Genomic DNA, 22,558 nt, shown 5'->3' with positions numbered 1-22,558 from the left:
CCCAGTCACTGGAAATAAACATTCTAAATAGCTATGCTTACAAAGAAGTTACTACTAAATCCATCACATTACAAATTAACTTGGATACTGAACAACTCAGCATTTACTTGTTATTATATCTAATTAAGGAACTCATGCATGTACAAGCGTACATCTCTGGGGGAAAGGTCCTCTTCAAATCTGTGAACTGACGTAAAATCGGGCAACACTCTGCCAGAAGGACAGGAAGCTGTATCTGAAAATCCTGACTCAATCACAGGTGATGCATTTAATGGAAATCAGATTTGTATGTATGAATATTTCTCAAAGTTTTTATTGTTAACTTATCCTTTTAGACAACTGACCTAGAAATATCTCCCTAAAATGACTTATAATCTAAGTGGAAGACCCTGTCACGTTAGATCAAATTTCCAGTCAGATCTATCAAAGCCCAAGCCAAGACGAGTTCTTCAAAAGTCAGCATTAAAGCAGACCCCCCCCCCCCATCTCCTTGAAGGGGAACTTTCATGATTTTTGTGTGTTCATCTTTGAATGTACTGCGCATGCGGAGAGATGTGTCGAACTTCTCTGCTGGATCTTTTGGACCCAGCAGAGACCTGCACACATCTCAGCAGATGTGGGGGTTTCCCACACATGTGCATACAACGCTGGTACCTGGAAGGAACTTTGATACCTGCAGTGTCTATGGGCATGTCCCAAAGCAAATCTGCACACACCTGGAATTCAGAGACATGCCTCTGCCCATCAGTGAAGACACCTTTTGGGATGTGTGAAATGCACATCTCAGGAGGCAGTAGGGAGTGGTCCATTCTCGCCTAAGTGCGGAAGAAGGAAGTGCTGTATTGCAGCACAAAAAATGTTTTTGAATGCTTTTCAAAAAAAAAAATCTAACTGTGGGAGAGGGAAGGGGTGGAAACAAGTTGTTTTACTGGGTGACGGTCCGCTTTAATAAAATGAACAACACTAATCAAATCTCTGTACAAAACAAAACCAAATAAAGTGAACCGCTGAGAGCTTGAGCCAGCTGCTCCCTCCCCCTTCACAGCCCGGCACTCTAGTGAGCGCTGGCGGAGCAGAGCAGAGAGCTGGTGACTGATAGTCACCAGCTCTCTGCTCAATGAAGACTGAGAACTGACCAATCGGTGGTCTCGGTTCTCAATTGTATAACCAGCTGGAGACAGCTGCAGCATCAGATTGATATAGGTGAGTATAGATGTTTGGTTTTTAAATTGCCCACACTTAAAAACTTTAAAGCTGAATTCCATGCAGATATAAAATTATAGCAATACAAATGAATGCAGCTATTATTCATTAACACATCATTGAATGTATTTTTAATGCAAGCAGCACAAGCTCCTGAATCTGGCATATCAGCCTCTTAGAATCCCTGTACAGCAGAGCTCAGACTTTGGAATGGAGATGCAGCACAAGGAGTGTTGTGCTACACTGCAAAGAGCATGCTGATAGGAGGAAAGAGCAGAGTGACAAAGAAATGAACTCATCAGTGTTTTGTTTTTCCTTCCATTGTCAAATCACAGACTGAAGATGGAGAAGAGACCTGTGTTACTGAACTGCCGAAAAAAAGATCACTGCTCTGCCAGACAGGGATGTGCTCTGTGGCAGAGCTGTGTAAAATCTCAGGATGGAATGGACAGAAATACAAATTTATGGCAATTAAAATTTACTCCCTGTAATCAATGACAGTTACCACTAGTATAAGTATATTCACCAAACATACGGTTCTACGATTAGTAACATCTATTCTAAGGTTAATTGCCACCAGTGGCACACATTTCCTGTCTCAGAAATCACTGAGCCTGGTACTCACGATGAGAATATTGGACGAATGATCATCTGTTTTTTTTTTTTTGCATGCTAGTCTCATATCAAACATTAAGAGGTTCCTAATGTTATAAAAATTTTTGTAACACGAAACACAACTTCAGAAGTGATGTAATGTATTTTATTGTAATGTATTCTTTCGTTTCTGAGCATGCGTGGTCCTGCTCATTTCATTTTATGGACAAATACTGTGCTCGAAAGTTGTACACTAATAATCAGATTATTGGATGATCACTGTGAAAGCGTTTTTTTTCGTCCAATTTTCTCATCGTGTGTACTAGGCATAACTTTGCATCATCGAAAAACACTGCAAACCAATTTCATACCTGGATAGTGGCACAGATAAGAGTAGAATCCTTCTGATTTAAGCATAATAAGCAGGGAGCCCCAGCCCAGAAGTACTGCAGAGAAGAAAAGGTTTTCAACCACTGCAGTACAAGCCATCCACCATCGGCGCCGATGCGCTGTAGCCAGTGTAGGTGCCATTTTTATTTCTTCTCTTTAGTGACTGTCTCTCTGCAAAACAAGACATAAAATATTACCCACTTATTCCCAATTAAAAAATGAATAAATAACATTATCTGTGCAAATTATGACGATGACAATCACAGCTACATTCTACAGCGTTTTACTAGAAAACATGTCTTTCAAAAAATATGTAGCTTTAGTTTGCAGTTGTCTTTCTTTCCACTGAGAAATGTTTATATTGTAGGTTCACATTCAACATATCTCGGTCACATATCTGAATGAACATAACGCCCCAGGCAATAAATATGTTTTTATAGATGTTCAGGGTTACATTGTCCAAAGTAGAAATTCAGCATATATAACTGTCAGAAACTGCATCTCTCGCTTTTATGAAATACCTTTTAATGTGAGTCACACTGCAGAAATCACAGCATTTCATGGGAATATTTCTTGTAGGATTCTTATAAATACAATTCCAGCCCACTCAATGTATGTACCTCTCTGTCCATGTATGAAAAAAGTGGATTGATATTCCATTCCACAATGTAGGTCTCACGTGGTTGATTAGGGCCAAACACCGGCAACAATCAGCCTATTGTTGCGCTTGTCTGACAGGCGGATGCAATCAGCCACGGGCAGGAGGCACATATAAAATCAATGACAGGTGCCATGACTATTCACATATATTTGAACACCCAATGGTTATATGTGGCTAGGGCAGATAAATGACCCTTGACGCAGAACGTGTGCATCCAGGGTAACTCACCAGTCCCTGACCCCATGAACTGTTGGATGTGAGGTTACATGTGAACAGCTACAGTGCCTCCCAACCTGCCATTAATTTCTAGACTTTCTTTCCATGGATGATCACATCCACCTGTCAGCCCAGCCGCAGCAATATATTTATTCTTGCCGCTGTCTGCCCATATTAGGCCATATGAGTCCTCATATAGCTGCCTGACAAAATGGTGAACTGATTGACTTCTTAAGGTTATTCCATCTGTTCTTTTTTTTTTTTTTTTAGCGGTAGTAAATCTGATCATTCAAAAAAGAAAAAAACTTTTCCCTTGCAAGGCAATGTCATAATGTGCTAGTTTGCATCTCATACTAGCACATTATGTGAAAGTTACCTTAAAACTAAGCCCTCCAGAGGTGTACTGTCACCGCTGACAAGGCTTCCACCTTCACCCAGTCCTTCCTCCAGGTTTGTGGGCTCCGGAGGCTTGAATATCCAAGCCGCGATGATGTCACTCCCACACAAGGGAGTCACCTTTTTCAGCACACAGCTCTGAAAGAACGGCACGGCATGCCGTTCCTTCACAGCACATGTACCAGTCCTGCTACACAAGTAAATATTTACTAAATGGTGCATGTTTAGGATATATTTATAGTACCTACATGGCTTACCTGTAGGTATAAGTAACCATTTTAAATAACAAACACGTTATACTTACCTGCTCTGTGAGGTGGTTTTGCACAGAACAACCCCCCGATCTTCTTCTTCCCCGCCGGTGATCCAGGCTCCTCCCCCTTGACCAGTAGCCCCATAGCAAGTGGCTTGCTACCAGGGGTGGACTGACCATTTGGAAACTCGGGCACTGTCCAAAAGCCCAGGGTCAGTAGGGGGCCCCCATAAGATGCCCCTGGTACCTTTTTCATAGGCTTTTTTGAGTTTGGGCAAGGACACAGGGGCCCCATGATCCCCTATTGCCTGGGGGCCCCATGAGTTGTTAGTCCACCCCTGCTTGCTACTGGGAGCACTGGTCAAGGGGAAGGAACCATTGCACAGAGCAAATAAATAACATGTTTGTTAGTTTAAAAAAAAAAAAAAAATCTTTAGAATCAGTTAAAATTCTGTGCATATATTGTTTATGCCCTGTTGATAGGCATTGCCATGTCACAGAAGTCACAGAGCCTACCTGACGAACTATAGGGGTGATGAGAGGAAGACTTGCAGGCAGCAAGGTACCATGGGATATATAGTCCTTATAAATTGAAAGTAAAGAGCAGGGGGGAAGCTGTAAAGCATGCAGGGAGTCCAGGAAGTTGTAGAAAGAGATGACCAGTAGACAGGCAGAACTCACAACAAAAAGGGAGATTTTTCAAGTAAATTTTATTGTCAAAAATTGCTATTGATTGTATTGTTATTACAGTGCTGATGTTATAAAATGAAAGCGCACGATGCTGTGACCATAGATTATCATTAAATTCTTTGTAATTTTTTTCCAGGTAATATAGTTTCCATTTCTTTGTTACATATTTAGACAAGAGAAAGAAGTCTGGTTATATTGTATAAATACTCTACAGACATAGTTTTCTCAAATGTCAGAGTTTGGTATACTCTCCTTTTTATAACAGAGTTAAGCAAATTATTCATTTGCATAGCCCCTCAATAACATAACAGGGAATTAATCTATTTCTTAACATATTAATGTCACAAGAACTTGTTGTACCCAGGGAATAATAACCCCCTCCCCTCATCCAGGAGCTCAAGCTCTTTAAATAGTATTACATCTTTATGTCAGAATTCAACAATTGTTTTGTACTAGTAATGAAGTATTCAGCCATAACTGCTGTTAAGATCTATGGAGAACACTAGAATGTATGATTTGTTACTGTTGAAACGTTGATAAAATTATTGAAGCAGAAAACTGTCACAAAAGGTAATTTATTTTCTTTTGTACTTTAGCTGGTATTTGGGAAAAGTAGCTGTAGTAATGAATAGCTGTAGCTGTTACAAAGCAGTTTCATAGCAGGAGGGATTTTTTTGGCCTCAGAGTAAACCTATCCAAACATGTTAAGGTTTCTCTCGCTCAACTTCCCATTCATGCTAAATCAATAGATTCTCCCATCCATGCTTAACAGCTTGGATGGAGGAATCTCTAGTTACAGTCAGGGGTGGACTGACCATTTGGAAACTCGGGCTCTGCCCGGGGTCAGTAGGGGGTCCCATGAGATGCCCCTGGTACCTTTTTTCATAGGCTTTTTTGAGTTTGGGCAAGGACACAGGGGCCCATGATCCCCTATTGCCCGGGGGCTCCATGAGTTGTCAGTCCGCCCCTGGTTACAGCCATTATGTTCAGACAGCCGTTGCTCCCAGGAAAGTCAGAATACCCAAACAGAGGCTGCAATCACTGGCCAAGAATTTTCTACATGACTTCTTCGAATCAGGATGAAGTTTGTTAAGCTGGCAGGTATCAGCAGGGTCACCCAATGGCCCAGATTTTAGCTGATTCACAGGAACTGGTTGAAATTCAAGACATGTATGGCCAGCTTAAAGCTGAGTACACACTATAAGAAAATTGTAAGAAAAATTCTGTACGAGGAACGATTGCTCGATAATCTGATAATTAGTATAGTGCTTTCAATATCCAATTCCAACTGTTCAGATGAAAATTTTTATCATATGTGACCACAATGTCTGAGTTTCGCTCAATGTGTGCAGTAATTGTAAAGAATTAATTGAATAGAGAAAAGTACTCATGATCAGAAGCAAAGAATGACCTGGAAGAAGGTGGCAACAAAAATAGAAATCGTATACAAGAAACAATGTTTGCCTTTGTTGTTCGCGAATTTTCGGACAAGTTATTACCATTGTAGGTTACATCATAATATGCACCTTTTTGGAAAATCGGACAATCATTCATCTATTTTCTCATAGTGTGTACCCCACTTAAGAGGGAGTCTGGAACCAATGCAGATAGAAGAAATATCTTTGGAGACCAGCCATCCTTGCCCTTTATCTCAGTAAAATCCGCCATCTCCTTTTCTGCAGGCTCAGTTTATGGACTGCACAAACAAATACTAGCTTTACATATGAGACATAGAGTAACCTGTTCCCAACAATGCATGGTGGAGCATGCATGAACGGGCATTATCATACAGTAGTGCCTTGGGCTGCCATAATGTGATCTGGTACTTTGCCCACACTAGGAAAATAAGCAAGTTCCCTGCAAAGAGGGAATTTGATGTAGACTGTATTTAACTTCCCTATGCCTCCCAGACAAGCTGCTGAAAACCCGAGAGTAGCTAGTAATTATCAGGGCTTTATTTCTTAGAATATTGGTGCAGAAAATCAACCAAACTTACTCCCTACACACACTCACCTTTCAAATGCATCAAAGAGTGGGTGTGGCCAAAATTCACTAACAGTGGGAGGATCATAAAGGGGCATTAAAAACTAGAATTGCATTTTGTGCAGAATGCAGAGTTCGGAGGGTTTCTACACAGAGTGCAGAGTTCAGGGGTGTGCTACATGTAGAGTCCGGGGATGTACAACATACATAGTGTAGAGTTCAGGGGTGCGCTGCATACAGAGTGCAGAGTTTAGGGGTGCGCTACACACAGATTGAAAAGTTCAGCTTTCTTCAACAGCTGCTTACCTCTGCATCCCCCATCCACATCTCACTTTCACTCCTCTTTAGCTCTGAGCTCTGCATGCAACCACTCCACCTCCACCCCCTCATTAAAAGCTCTACCATCTTCCATGTCTTACTTTTGTTGCTGTATTAAGCTGAAGCACCCAGCCAGCTATAGTACCTCCACACACACTATACGTTGCTCTACCTCTATCACTTGCAGAGAGATCATTCAGTGAGGGGTCACCATCCGCACTGCACCCTGGGTACCTGCATATCCCTTGTCCCCATCCTGCACTCATTGGGAGATGCTCAGGAGGTCAGATCTGTACAAGCCATTGGGAGACACACTGTCACTTCTAAACACAGAAGCCAGACTTCTGTGTTTACAAGTGATAGTGGTAAGCAGGGACAGGGAGCCGGAGCCTGAGCCAGAGGTGCTGCAATTGAGTTCCACCAAGTTCCAGCTGAAATAAGCACTGGTAAATATTCAGTACATGGTAAATAAAAAATGTTACATAAGGCTCTTGTAAGGAGTCAGGACCATATTTGGGGACTTCAAAATCTAAATGATCACCCACAACCACTTTACAGCCCAACTCCATTTAACATGTGTAATGGCTTTGGACAGAATGAGTAAAGGTTTAAGGGCCTGGGATGGTTTTTTATAATTGTCCATGACCAGACATAGAAGACTTCCACCTTCTGTCTTTGTGAAAATGAGAAATGAAGAAAGCAAGTGTCAGTAAGACAGGATGGCACAGACAAGAATAAAAACCATTCTGCGCTTTACTACAAGTTTGCATTAATTACTCCAAATACAGCCCTGGACATGAGTTTTATACAAAACTGATAGGAAAGCATTTACTCAGAGAGGAAATAAGTCACCAGGTTCAGTCTTATCACCTTCATGTTAAGAGGAGCAAAGATCTAATGGTTTAATTCCTTGGCAAAGATTGAAGAGTGTAGGATGGAAACTAATCTAAAGATAACTGAACAGCTTCCTTAAAGAGCCAACAAACATCATGGATCGAGATAAGGCACAGACTTTATTTGCTCTGTTCAGGTGCTTCCTATTTTGAGCTTGGTTTATTGCTGTAAAAACATCATATCTGCAAGGTGACAAACACTTCAATGCTTTGACCCTTCCTATTAACAACTGGACTCTGCAAGTAATATCACATAAATCAAACAAATGCTAGGAAACTACATGTGGTCCTTTACGTTCTTTTATTGTATTTGTCACTGAGAGGAGGCTTTTGCTGGGTGAACAAGGAAGGTTTAGAAACATCAGCATTCTGATTAATGCAGATAATCTATCTACTAGTCCTGAACAGGTCATTTTCTATAACCCTTGGAATGGTCTTATTTTATCTTCCCATTTGTGAAAGAAACAACTATGGCAGAGGTGTTTAGCTTGACATACACCTAGGAATTTAATAGATCCAATATACAGAGCTTGGATGCAGCCCCTGTTCAGCCAACAATTTCCCACCTACCTCTTTAGATTTTTTTTAGCCTATCCCCCCTTTAGTCCATCATGAATGCTGCTGCTAGACTCATCTGCCTTACCAACCGTTCAGTGTCTGCCACCCCTCTCTTCCTATCCCTCCATTGGCTGCTACTCACCCAACTAATTAAATTCAAAATACTAACAATAATTTACAAATTAATCCACAACTCTGTCCCCAGCTACATTACTAACCTAGTCTCAAAATACCAACCAAATCGTTTTCACGATCGTCTCAAGACCTCCTTTTCTCTAGCCCCCTTGTCACCTCTTCCCATGCTTGCCTCCGGTACTTTTACCCAGCCACTCCCATTCTATGGAACTCCCTACTTCAAGCTGTCTGACTGTCTCCTACTCTGTCCACTTTCAGGCGATCCCTGAAAACCGTTCTCTTCAGAAAAGCCTATCCCACCTCCACCTAACAGCTGTATTTCCGCTGTCTCCATCAGCTCATCACTTGGCCCTTTCTTTTTAGATTGTAATCTTGAAGGATGTCGGGCAGGAAGATACCAACAAGGCAGCCTATGAAACCAATTTACTGATGAACTGGCCAAAATGTGCTCAGTGTATGGCCAACTTAGCTATAAGACAAAAGTCTACTACTCTAGGCTCAATAATATACTAATAATTATATTCTTGCCAAATCTGAGTGGAATGACTTCCTAACAAGGTAAAATAAGTCACCATGTACCGATGGCAGATTGGGCCAAAAATGAGGCAGCCTTATTTACTTACTGTATGTACAAAAGTTTGCTAAACTCAGTGGAGCTACAATGTAAATATCAGCAGCACAACGATTTTGGGACAGTACTGGTGACATTTTCTAGTTTACTAGCACAAGGCTAAGTACAGTTGACCAGGCTCTAGGAAATCTGTTTCTTCCAGCCCAAAATGACCTACATCAGTCCTTCTGACCAATGCCAGTCAAGGCCAGTCACTGTTCTCTGGTTGAGGTGTCTGATGGAAGAACTATCTTTATTTCCCCTGGAAAAAAAAATAATTTAGATGCAAATTTTAAGTTAGTCATAAACAGAATGAATTTCAGACCGTTCCTGATGAGGAAGGAACTCCACTGGGTTGAAAAGTACAGTATGTGTATGAATGTGAGCTAGGGACCTTAGAGTGCAAGCTCCTGGGACTGATGTGAATGTAAAATATATACAGTATATGTAAATTTCTGCATAAATTGATGCTGCTATATAAGTACCTGTAATAAATAAATAAAGCAAATCTTGCTGAAAAGTATTCTGCATTTGAAACCTCTGGGAGTGTCAGATCATTAAAAACGTGCCTTCTTGTTGGAATTTTTCCCCCACTAAAATTTTACTTAAAGTGATACTAAAGCTAAAACATTTTTTTACTTTAATGCATTCCTTGCATTAAGGTAAAAAACGTTTTCTATTTCTCTTTACCCCCCCCCCCCTTTCCCTGTGTGAAGGGGAAGAGAGGAGAGAATAGATCCAGTGCTGTACATGGCTGCATCTCTTCACCACTCTCTTCCTCACACAGCACTCAAACAGCAGCAGGAGCCATTGGCAGTGAGGAGGAAGTGGTGGGCAGGGCTATGTCCTGCTGTGTAAGTCTATGGAGTGCAGCTCCATTGACACACAGCTCAGGGGCACACTGACACTGTGTCACACAAAGAAGACCCTGACATACGAAGAAAAGGAGGAGCCAAGATCACCAGTGGGGGATGCGAGAAGAGGAGGTTCGGAGCCACTCTAGGCAATATCACTGCATAGGGCAGGTGAGTATAACATGTTTGTTATTTTAATTTATAAAAATGTTTGACTTTATTAACACTTTAAAGAGTCCATTCACACCGGATGCGCTGGGTGGTTATTCCAGTACAGTCCCACCGCATGACAAGGCAAAATGCCTTGTCTTCTGTGTGTCCAATTCACACCACTGGGGTGTGGTGGTGTGCAGGCACGGTGCATGGAATAAGAGCAATGCATGCACTACTTTTTTCAGCTAACCGCAACGCAACTCAAGGCACCACATTGCACTGCGTGGCAGCCAATTTAACCTTATGTGATGTCTGTGTGACATTTCAATAATGTTTGCTTAAATTTAAAAAAATTTCAAAAACAAAGGAACAGTGCGGTAACGATTGGTGATTCCACCAGACCGCACCACACACCAGCGACTGTGTTATAAAGCACCAACTGGTGTGAACGGACCCTAAAGAGGAATTCCACCTCCCCATCTCACCTCTATAGCTGGGTTGAGCATAAAAAGCATATTTAAAGCAGCAATTAAGCGGTTATGTCTAGGGATCTGCCACAGCACACCTGGTTTTGTGCCGTCACCTTCTACTGATGTCCTCTTGCAGGTTCTGTCTGTCTGTCTCTTGCAGGTTCTTACAGCCAGCCACATGAAGACACGCATGCACTGAGGTGCGTGATCAAGGAGCCGGCTGCAAAGAAACATGAAGAAACAGTCAGCCCCCTGATCATGAGTAATAGGCTCTGGGTCAGATCTGTACGACCTATGTTCTGTGGGTACACACGAGGAACTGCATGATGCTGCAGCACCATTTGGTTTTCTGCGTGCAAAAACAGACATTTTGCCAATGCATGTGGAAGGCCATTAAGAATTAATGGCACCCCTATGCATCTGTCAATAATCAGTGCGTTTAGCCTGCATGTCTTGAACATGTGTGTTTCCAGGAAACAATAGTGTGAACCTAGTTTCATTGTTCTAGCTCTTTGCCTGGAAGAAATGGGAGACATTTCTTGTTTTTCAACCTAAGGCTACCTTCACACTGATCTGTAACAAAAACGTGCTAAAAAAACAAGTGTTTTTACTACATTTGATGTGTATTTTGCACAGAACAGACTCAGAAACTACATACAAAATGCAACTCAGGTGCGTTTTTGCAGGTTTTCCATGCATTTCAATGGGGAAAAGAGAAAGAAAGGTGCTACTATAACCGTCCAGTTGTTCAATAGATTGAGGCAGTGGGTGCTTGATACACAGTTTCTCAGCTACAGGTAGCTTGTAAGGAAGATGATCAACACACTGCCACGGCTCTAAAATCTTCATTTATCCTGGGTTCACATATATGCGTTGCAGTATATCACGTGATTCGCACAGGAACCGCACCGCATTCCTGTGCACATCACATGCGATTTGTGTGCAATGTGACTGGAGCCACACATTTTGTATGGCTCTAATTGCACCACACCCACACCAAAAAAGGTGCAGGACCCTTTTTTGGGTCCACACTAGAATCAAATCGCATGGGTATTCACACCTATGTGATCCGATTCTGCACATCGTACCGCATTTTGCGGACCGCTTTCAGGGTGTTGTTAACTTAACATACATACCCGCAGCGGTTCGCATGAATGGGGTGAGATGCTGATGCGGTGCGGAATTTGCACAGAAAACGCTGCAAATTCTGCACCGCATCAGTTTGAGCCAGGGCTCATCATAAAGATCACAGTGCAAGCATCGCAGATACAGTAGATTAAGGCTTTTCAGCTTAGACAGCTTTAGGCTTCATGTACACAAGCCTACCGTGACCTTCGTCCGTGGGAAAACGCAAACTGCGACAAAAACACGGTTGCCACGTTTTGTGTTTTCCTGCAATTGGCGGTCAAAACGTTCCTCACCTAAATGCAGCAGCTCCTAAACTCTGCTAAAAGCTTATGTGTACATGAACACATAGGATTTTATGGAGTTGAGTTTAGGAGCTTTGACAAAAAAACGCCAAAAGCTCCTAAACTCGAGTTTAGCATGTGTACATAAAGCTTTAGTCATAACCCATCATCATAAAGGGTAAGCTGAAACGCGTCAACCTACTGTATCTGTGACACTTGTACTGCGGTCTTTATAATAAACGAAGATTTTACAGCAATGGCAATGTGCGGATCATCTTCCTTATCAAGCATTTCAATGGGGAGGTGTGTTTTGTATGCGTTTTTCCGTGCTTTCCATGCATTACAATGGGGAGGTGCATTTTGATGCTTTTTTTATGACAGAACCAAAAATGCAGCAAGCAGGACTTTACTAAATGCAGTGGACAAGAAATGGATCAGTGTGAAGAGTTCCATAGGATTACAGTCATACGTGTTTGGGCTAAAAAAAAGCACAAGAAAGACGGGTCAGTGTGAAAGCAGCCTAATTATGGCAGACAGGATCTGGGAGTCAGGAGTGGTATCACTGGCTTAACCGCTTTAGCTCCGCCCCATAGCAGAAATACTGATACAAGGCGGCAGCTGTGCGCAAAATCACGTGTATATATATATGATTTCGCATTTCGCGGCTGAAGCTGGTGATTATTCGCTGGCGCCTGGTGATTGCCGAGGATCTCCAATGTGGGGGGAGAACTGTTAGGCTGGCCATACATTACACAAATTTCTTGAGAAATTTTCTTTAGATTTACCAAAAACCATATAATAGGAGGTCAAACCTAAACAACACTTTCAACTGTATCCAATTAGGCAGGGCTTTGCACTACTTAGTTGAAGGTAAATCTAAAGGAAATTGAACAGAAATTTGTAAGAAAATTGTATAGTGTATGGCCAGTCTTAGGCTGGCCATACATTATACAATTTTCTTCAGATTTACCAAAAACCATATAATATGAGGTCAAACCTAAACAGCACTTTCAGTTGTATCTAATTAAGCAGGCCTTTGCACTGCATAGTTGAAGGTAAATCTAAAAGAAATTGTTCAGAAATTGAACAGAAAATTGTACAGTGTATGGCCAGCCTTAGTAAACAAAACAGTTCTCCTCCCTGTCCGCTCCGGCATACTGCTTTGCATGGCTGTGCACAGCACAGTGTGTTTACAGTGAAGCACAAACACAGAACATAATGTAAAACGGCACACAGTTAACCCTTTGATCGCCCCACATGTTAACCCTTTCCTGCCCAGTGCCATTAGAACAGTGTCAGTGCTTTTTATTAGCACTGATCACTGTATTGGTGTCACTGGAAATGTCAGTGACACCAAGTCAGTTCTCCCCACTGCCAGAATGCCCGCCGCAATCCCGCTATAAGTCGCTGATCACCGTCATTACTAGTAAAATTAATCATTAAAAAAAAGCCCAGTATCTATACCGCCATTTGTAGATCCTATAACTTTCACATAAACCAATTAATTTACACATATTGGGATTTTTGTGTAGCAGAATACATTTTGGTCTAAATTTATGACGAAATTAGATTTTTTTACTGGGCATGTTTAATAGCAAAAAGTTCAAAATATTGCTTTTTTCTCAAAATTGTCGGTCTTTTTTTTTTAATAGCGCAAAAAAGAAAAAACCCACAGGAAATCAAATACCACCGAAAAAAGCTCAATTCGTGGGAAAAAAGGACATCAATTTCATTTGGGTGCAGCGCTGCATGACCGCGCAATTGTCAAAGTAACGCAGCGCCGTAACACAAAAAACGGCCTGGTCAGGAAGGGGGTAAATCCTCAGGAGGGCAAGGGGGTAAATAAATGAACCTGGAGTGTGGTACAGGCAGGGGCAGACTGACCATTTGGAAACTCGGGCACTGCCCGAGGGCCCAGGGGTCAGTAGGGGGCCCCATGAGATGCCCCTGGTACCTTCTTCATAGGCTTTTTTGAGTTCGGGCAAAGACACAGGGGCCCCATGATCCCCTATTGCCTGGGGGCCCCATGAGTTGTCAGTCCGCCCGATTGAACCCCACAGACTAAGACTAGGATGCTATTAAAGTTCATGTGCGTGTAAAGACAGGCGTCCCAATGCTTTTGGCAATATAGTGTATATTAGTTAATGAGTTTGGGCAAGGACACAGGGGCCCCATGACCCCTATTGCCTGGGGGCCCCATGAGTTGTCAGTCCAGCCGAGTACAGGTAACTGCTGCAATTAGTGTGAAGGCGGCCTCACTGTACAGCACATATAAACCGACTTTCCTGCCGTCATGTATCAATGTCCGTGCTGTGTTCAGCCGGGCTCACTACAGCCAGCACATCCCGTTTACTATCGTTCTATCCGGGTTAATGCTGGGACAGCCCCTCACCCTCTCACACTCCTTCACCACACCACATCCCCGGCTTTATACTCCCCGGACTGTGCTGAAACAAACAAATAAGCGCGCTCCAGAGGTGAACTGCCCGCCCCCTCACAATCCGGATTGGCTGCTGAGCAGCAGCAAAGCACGCGGAGGAGACAGGTGTCGGAGGAGCCGGTTTGAACCGGCAGGCGCGAGACTGCGGCTCTGCGGCTGAAGTGCACGAGAAGAGAGCCGGGAAAGCGCCGAGGGTGGGAGGGGGGAGAAAGACGGCGGAGACTGTGTGTGAGAGAGGAAAACATGGAGAAATGACACCGAGGGGCGACAGGGATAGAGAACGGGTTATACGCCGGGTACCCAGTGGGTTAGTGAAGGAGGTGAGAAGACACCCCGGATGTCAGCTGTGTGGTGTACACCATGTAATCTGTATACACAGCTCCTTCTAGATCACCCGGGTGACACAGGATGGGGGAGGGGGAGGATGTGGTGTACTGTGTACAGGATAGGGGGGATGGAAGGACATGAAAAGCGAACAATGGACTTCTCTTATCTGCTCCCTCTTGGTGTGTCATATGTACCATGGGGGCCTCTCACACCAGGGGGCCAGCAAGGCCCAACATACAAAGTTTCCTAGATTGCTATGAGTTCACTGCACACTATTCTGGGTGCTGGAGCGTGTGTAAACCGCATGAACCCACACGGGCCGGCAGACGTGGGGTGCCATTCATTCTATGACACCCCACCCAATGGAGAATGCAGCGAGTTTTCAGGTGCGCTAACCACGTTCTGCAAGTCGTGTGGTTCTGTGCGACTGCCCTGCTGGTGCGTTTTGGTAAAAGGTTCAGGGCGCGTTCACACCGGAATGCGGTGTGGGAGAGCCGCGGTCCCGTGCGTTCCAGTCGCAATGCCCTTGTGATCTGCGGGGGTCAGTTAAAAGTTAACGACACCCCAAACGCAGGTTGCAAATGCATTGTCTGCACCAAATCGCACGGTAGAAAGTACCATGTGATGTGTATATGTTTACCGCTGAGAGACTCGCAGTCTTCAAGCACAACTCCTGTAGGTTCTAGTCCATCTTGTGTCTGCATAGATGAGAACAAAGGACGTCTGATCGGCTGCACTCCAAATAATCCACTTTATTGAACCAAGATAAAACCAATACAGACAGTGGAAATAAAGTGGGGGACTGGCAGGTGAACGCGTTTCAGGCTGAAGACTGCGCTTGTTCAAACCCTTACCATGTGATGCGGTTGCCGTGCGTTTCAAAAAGTAGTGCATGCACTACTTTTGGTGTGATGCGATTTCAGGCCATTTATATAAATGGGCTGGGAATATCACCACACAGAGCTGCAGATGAAACACACAGCACGTTCCTGTGCGATTCAGCTCGGGCACAGTGTGAACCGGCCCTTGGGGACTGTTTCCCACAAGTACAGTAGCCCATTCCAACAAATAGGCTGCTGTGCCCGTGTAAATATACCCGAACAGAGCCACAATAGTGTGAACCTAGCCTAAAGACTAGGGGCTCTTTTACCCCCGGTTCACATATGTGCACGCCCCGTTTTGCATTCATTTGAATGGACTCCTATGCCCGTGACACGTCCCTGCACTTCTTCGGAAAACGCAGCCCGCACAGGAACCTCGGTTCCCAGTACGGTTGCGTTTACCAGTGCGGGCGCCATGTCATTAGAACTAATGGCAGCAGCCTGCGGGTCCGCATAGATGTGAACCTTGGGTTTTACCAGATGCAGTCCGGTGCGTTCTTCAACGCAGATTGAACGCATATGCAAGAGCGATGATTGTATTCCAATGAGCCAAGTTTACACCATTGTAGTGCCTTTATGTGTGCTTCAAAAAAGTATAGCATACTGAATTTTTCCACACCAAAAACGCACACAAATGAGAACACTCATAACTGCAACTTCGTAAGAAAAAACATTGAAATAAATGGAGACATTATTCCAAAAAACACAGCAATGCATGTCACTGCACTGATGCAGAGTGAGCGCAGAGATGGTAGTGTAAACAAGCACTAAAAATAGGACTTTTTTTTGCACAGCAAGTTGCACAGTAAATCATATTGCAATCCCCTATGGTGAATGAAGAGGAATGAATACAGATGAAATAAAAAAGCAAAAGAGAATTTATGACAAATCAGCTCTGCTCCCTTCACAGTCCAAGAAGTATTTTGTTATATCCACTTAATAAGTTCCAAAAATACAGTTTGATCCCCAGAAATGTTATCAGTTGGCCAGCTGGACTTCCTTTACCCCCTACTGATGCTGATCAGTTACATTGTTCCCAGTTTTCCTTGAGGACTACAGAACCCCTCCCCCCCATATTTTATGGAGAAGAATAGTGGGGGAGTGTTGTCCTATTCTAAGGTGACAATGTTGCTCCTCTAAAGATCAAGTAGAGTGAGTTGTCACCCTAAAACAGGAAATGAAAAAAAAATGATGGTAGCCACCGTATCTACAGCCTGATAATCTGCAACATATTACATAATATATTAAATTTTGGTTGTTCATTTGTTAGATACTTGATTAAAGGGATATTGGATGACTGTGGGGGTGTTGCTGTGGAACCAGTGAGGAGGGAGTCACCTTGGGGGGAGGGTTACAATCCAGAGAAAGCTGTTCTATAGAATGTCATTGTCTGGCAGTGTAGTACAAACAGCAATTGTGCGCTGTAACCTATAGTGATAATGCTCTAATCCATAGGGATAATGCTGTAACCATAGTGATAATGCTGTGACCTATAATTATAATGTTGTAACCCATAGCGATAATGCTGTAACCCATAGCAATGCTGTAACCTATAGTGATAACGCTGTAACTCATAGCGATAATGCTGTAACCTATAACAATTACGCTGTAACCTACAATTATAGCACTGTAACCCATAGTGATAACACTGTAACCCATAGTGATAATCCCTTAACCTATAATTATACTGTAACCCATAGTGATAATCCCTTAACCTATAATTATACTGTAACCCATAGTGATAACACTGTAACGTATAATACTGTAACAGTAACCTATAGTGATAACACTAACGTATAATTATAGCACTGTAACCCATAGTGATAATGCTGTAATCTCTAATTATAACACTGTAACCCATAGTGATAGCACTGTAACCCATAGTGATAACACTGTAACCCATAGTGATAACACTGTAACCCATAGTGATAGCACTGTAACCCATAGCAATAAGGCTGTAACCCATAGCAACCAGCTCCAGCTTTCATGACTGATCACCTGAGCGCCTCTTATTAGGCTATAAGAGCCCCTCGATCGGCGGGGGGTGCAGTGATCGGCCGGAGTCTTGGGGGGTATATCAGGGAAGGAGCCCCGGGTCCTCTTCTGTTTACTGTAGACAGCCGTCCTCTCCGCTTCACCGGAGTCTCTCTACAACGATCGGGGGGTGCAGTGACAGAATACGGAGCGATCACTGAGCACCGCACCGATCAGCGCAGGCTGTGACGGTGATCACTGTTGGTGGGCAGTAGTCAGGACATATAGATGTGACGGGTCAGACAATAGTCGGTATAGATAGATACACAGGTGGAGGGGACACCATGGTGCCTGGCACGGAGCAGTCCTGTACACCACACCGGGAAGGTGTCCCTTCTATATACACTGCCGAGTCATCTCATGCAGTGACTGTACCCTCAATCATCACCACCCCCCTCATTATGATCACCATGTAGAAGTTCCCGGACACAGTGTGGGGAATCTACAAGTCTCAGCCCTGTCCTGTCACTGATGATCACTGTCAGATCTCCGGATGCTCTATGACTACATGTTTGTAGTCATTGATCTGGGTTGTCACCCCATTCCCCATCATCACCCCCTCTACCTCCATCCCGTACACGGGACATGACTGCTCACTTGCTGTCTTACCGGCTCAGCAGGCAGTTGTGAGGATGACACTGCACAGTGAGAGGGGATTTGGGCAGCCCGGTGGGTTATCTGGTCAGTGAGGTCGGTAGGTGGCCCCGGGGCTGCAGCGGATCTCAGGTTTCCTTGGCTTGGATGGGTGCCGGTGCCGCAGCTTCTACTCGTCCTTCTCGGGCCCGGCCGATTTGTTTTCTCATCTCTTTATTTCGGGTCCTTTTATTGCGGAGCTTCTGAGAAAAACAGTGAATGCATCTCATTGGCTTGACGTGAGCTAGAGACAGAAGTAACCAATGAGAACTCGGCTCGATAGGGAGAAGAGATGGAAGGAAGACACAGAGTGAGCAGAGAGCTGAGTGAAGTCAGAGTGCAGAGTGTGAGATCGGAGGAGACTACCCCATCTGTACAATGGGCTCCTCTATACACAGGACGACCCACATCCCATCCCTGCCTTCATATCCCTGTTATTGGAGGATAAAAGGATTTATTACATTATAGGCCTATTAAGAGCTGACATGATCCTGATCTCCTTGTGTCATACATCACATACTTCATCAGCATCATGATAATAACAGAAAATCTGCCTCTAATATTCCCAACCATTTGTACTAAGATTCCACTAGGGTCACTATGGGGAAACTTCTCTGGATGTGTATAGCTGCCAAAAAATGTCTTTTTGTTGTTTTCTTAGATGGAAACCTGACTCCAGATACACCGGACAATGGCAACTGAGAGGAGAGACAAAGAAGACAACGCACCATCACCCACCAAGCCAACAAATAGACATTGGAAGCCTCCTTCACCCTACAGACAAAGACATTGCTGGATAATGGCTGGGCAAGCAATACTCATGAAGAAATAAATGTCCTTTCTAAGAACTTGATATATCTATGATATAGGACATCTTCAACATCTCATATTTTCAGTAGCTCTTGCTTATGAGATCACAGTGTGCAACAAATAACATTCTGGATGTTTAATTAAATAATGAATCAATCAATTAATTAAATATTTAAGGTCTGTCAATTTACACAGTACTTTACATATATATTGTACATTCACATCAGTCCCTAATCCTCAAGGGGTGTACAAGGCCCCTAACTCACATTCATACAGATATAAATGATATAATATATTGCCAAACGTATTGGGCCAGCCCTCCAAATCATTGGATTCAGGTGTTCCAATCACCTCCATTGCCACAGGTGTATGAAATCAAGCACCTAGGTATGCAGACTGCTTCTACAAACATTTGTGAAAGAATGGGTCACTCTCAGGAGCTCAGTGAATTCAAGCGTGGTACCATGATAGGTTGCCACCTGTGCAATAAGTCTAGCCATGAAATTTCCTGGCTACTAAACATTCCATGGTCAACTATTAGTGGTATTATAACAAAGTGGGAACAACAGCAACTCGAAGTGATAGGGCACATAAAATGACAGAGTGGGGTCAGCACATGCTGAAGCGTACAGTGCGCAGAAGTCGCCAACTGTCTGCAGAGTCAATAGCTAAAGACCTCATGGACATGTCTGGGTTGGGCAGTTGCCAAGAGAACAGTACTTTCCTGATTGCATTGTTCCAAATGTAAAGTTTGGTGGAGAGGGGATTATGGTGTGGGGTTGTTTTTCAGGGGTTGGGCTTGGCCCCCTAGTTCCAGTGAAGGGAACTCTTAAGGCGTCAGCATACCAAGACATTCTGGACAATTTCATGCTCCCAACTTTGTGGGAACAGTTTGGGGATGGCCCCTTCCTATACCAACATGACTGCGCACCAGTGTACAAAGCAAGGTCTATAAAGACATGGATGAGTGGGTTTGGGGTGGAGGAACTCAACTAGCCTGCACAGAGTCCTGACCTCAACTCGACAGAACACCTTTGGGATGAATTAGAGCAGAGACTGCGAGCCAGACCTTCTCGTCCGACATCAGTGCCTGACCTCACAAATGCGCTTCTAGAAGGGTGGGCCAACTCAGTTTTGAACCCAGGGGCAGACTGACCATTTGGAAAGTCAGGCACTGCCCGAGGGGCTGGGGTCAGTAGGGGGCCCATGAGATGCCCCTGGTACCTTTTTCATAGGCTTTTTTGAGTTTGGGCAAGGACACAGGGGCCCCATGATCCCATATTGCCCGGGGGCCCCATGAGTTGTCAGTCCTCCCCTGATTGAACCCCACAGACTAAGACTGGGATGCTATTAAAGTTCATGTGCGTGTAAAGACAGGCGTCCCAATGCTTTTGGCAATATAGTGTATATTAGTTAATGACATTTAAAGGAGCACCCAAAACCAATATTTAGAATGTCATTGCCGGTATGTAAGCTTCTGTCTAAGGGTTCATAAAGACTTGCACTTGGAGGATGAGCCATGTTTTTAGGACTGCTAAACTGCCCCCCCCCCTCAAGCTGCAAACGCAGCAGGGGATAGTGTTTACATGTCTTGGTCACAATACTTTGCTTTGTGCCCACAGCAAAAGTTATCGCTCCTGTTGCATTTAGCAGGCAGTATGCCCACCAAACGTGACCCATTTAAGTGGATGGGAAAGTGCCACAAATTCTCCACAATTGCATGTGATGCATACAGTTGCGAGGCATTGGTGCAGCAGTTATGGGGTTAAAATAGCACCTTTACACCTTTGAAAAGTGATCCACAAGCATATTTTCAGAGCAATGTGACAGACAGTGCAGTGGCATCATATCACCTCCTCAACACTTATCAAACAGCTCTGAAAAGCAATATGAATGCAGGTCACTTTTCAGAGGTGATGCAGTTTAGATGCAAGTCTAAACTTTACCCAAGCCGGGAAGCCTCTCTCCTCTTGCTATACCTACAGCTCTTACCTGTCTCTCTTTTGGAACCAAATCCTTCTGTCCCTCTTTCCTCCATTTTCCCTCTTTCATCTGATGTATTATTTAAAGCGGAGTTCCACTCAAAAGCGGAAGCTCCACTTATTTGCCTCCTCCCCTCCTCCACTGCCATATTTGGCACATTTTGGGGAGGAGGGGGAGCGGGTACCTGGTGTTGACAGGTACCTGCTCCCACTTCCAGCTCAGCTCGCCACGGCAAAGTGAGCCGGACGTTCGGCACCCTCCTTGCTCCCGCAGCCTCCTGGGAACTTTCACAGGTTGCAGGAGACTGCCGGACCGATCAGGAGGTGCGGTGTGACTCGCGCATGCACAGTGGGCACATCCTGGTGCCCACAGTAGAGATGCCGGCTCTGTGGAGGACAGAAGGAGAGAAGGGACGGCACGGGTGAGTACATTGCTGGTCCCCGGGACAGGTAAGTGTGTGTTTATTAAAAGTCAACAGCTACAGCTTTTGTAGCTGCTGACTTTTAATAGACATAAAAAAAGGCTGGAACTCAACTTCAACCACTTGCCTACCAGGCACTTTTACTCCATTCTTGCCCAGGCCAATTTTCAGCTTCCAGCTCTGTCACACTTTGAATGACAATTGCGCGGTCATGCAACACTGTACCCAAACTAAAATTTTATCATTTTTTTGAGACAGATGGAGCTTTCTTTTGGTGGTATTTAATCACCACTGGGTTTTTATATTTTTTGCTAAACAAACAAAAAAAGACTGAAAATGTTAAAAAAAAAAAAAAGTTTTTCTTTGTTATAAAATTTTGTAAATAAGTAATTTTTATCCTTCACTGATGTGCGCTAATGAGGCTGCAGTGATGGACGCTGATAGGCTGCAGTTATGGGCATTGATAGGCGGCACTGGCGAGGAGGCACTGATGGGCATTAACAGGCATCACTGGTGGGCATTGACAGGCATCACTGATGGGCACTGAAAGGTCGCAGTCATATATGAAACTGATAGGTGGCACTGATGGACACTGATAGGTGGCACTGATAGGCTTCACTGCCTGGCACTGATAGGCAACCCTTATTGGAACTGTTAGGTGGCACCGATAGGCAGCACTGATGAACACTGATAGGCGTCACTGACTGGCACTGATAGGCAGCACTGAAAGGCAGCTCTGATGGGCACTGATATGTGCCATTGATGTGCGTTAATATGTGGCATTGATGGGAACTGGTATGTGGCATTGATAGGCACTGACAGGTGGCAATTATGGGCAGTGGCAGGTGGCACTGATGGGGCTACACTGATCATCAGGACACTGAGGGGAATTGAGGGGGCTGGGGGTACTGCTGCACACAGAAGGTTTTTTACCTTCATGCATAGAATGCATAAAGGTAAAAAACCTTGAGCTTTTACAACCACTGTAATTGAGACAAGTGCACACTATAGAGGGATATGCTTTGTTCATATTTTATGTCTGAGGTTTAAAACCACTTTAACCATTCTAAGTTTTTTACTGTGTTAAACCCGTTATCTAACTTTCAGATTATTACTTTTGTTATTTTGAAAAGTCAAAATAAAGGAAAAGTAGTGATGAAAAAAAGCAGTTTTAGGTTAAACTGATCATTGCTTTGCACATTGAGCCTGGGTTCACACTGATGCTGTGTGGAATTTGCACCGG

At 43.9% G+C, this 22,558-nt stretch overlaps 1 protein-coding gene across 1 annotated transcript in view; it reads right to left on the bottom strand.

Moving 5' to 3' along the window:
- The window catches only part of SLC43A2 (solute carrier family 43 member 2), an 89,026-nt gene extending 70,692 nt beyond the window's left edge, over positions 1-18,334 (bottom strand). The window contains exons 1-2 of the mRNA XM_089657889.1: positions 18,078-18,334; positions 2,169-2,358 (exon numbers count right to left, since the gene is read on the bottom strand). Coding sequence (XP_089514015.1) covers positions 2,169-2,328 — 160 coding nt within the window. The 5' untranslated portion in view covers positions 2,329-2,358; positions 18,078-18,334. The remainder of the gene's footprint in view (positions 1-2,168; positions 2,359-18,077) is intronic.
- Positions 18,335-22,558: the final 4,224 nt, after the last annotated feature.

The sequence above is a fragment of the Staurois parvus genome, unplaced genomic scaffold, assembly GCF_062004578.1.
Source record: "Staurois parvus isolate SC_StPar_1 unplaced genomic scaffold, SC_StPar_1.0 ptg000029l, whole genome shotgun sequence".
Taxonomy (NCBI): Eukaryota; Metazoa; Chordata; class Amphibia; order Anura; family Ranidae; genus Staurois; species Staurois parvus.
The sequence above is the reverse complement of the archived record's forward strand: the minus strand, read 5'-3'. Positions and strand labels throughout refer to the sequence as shown.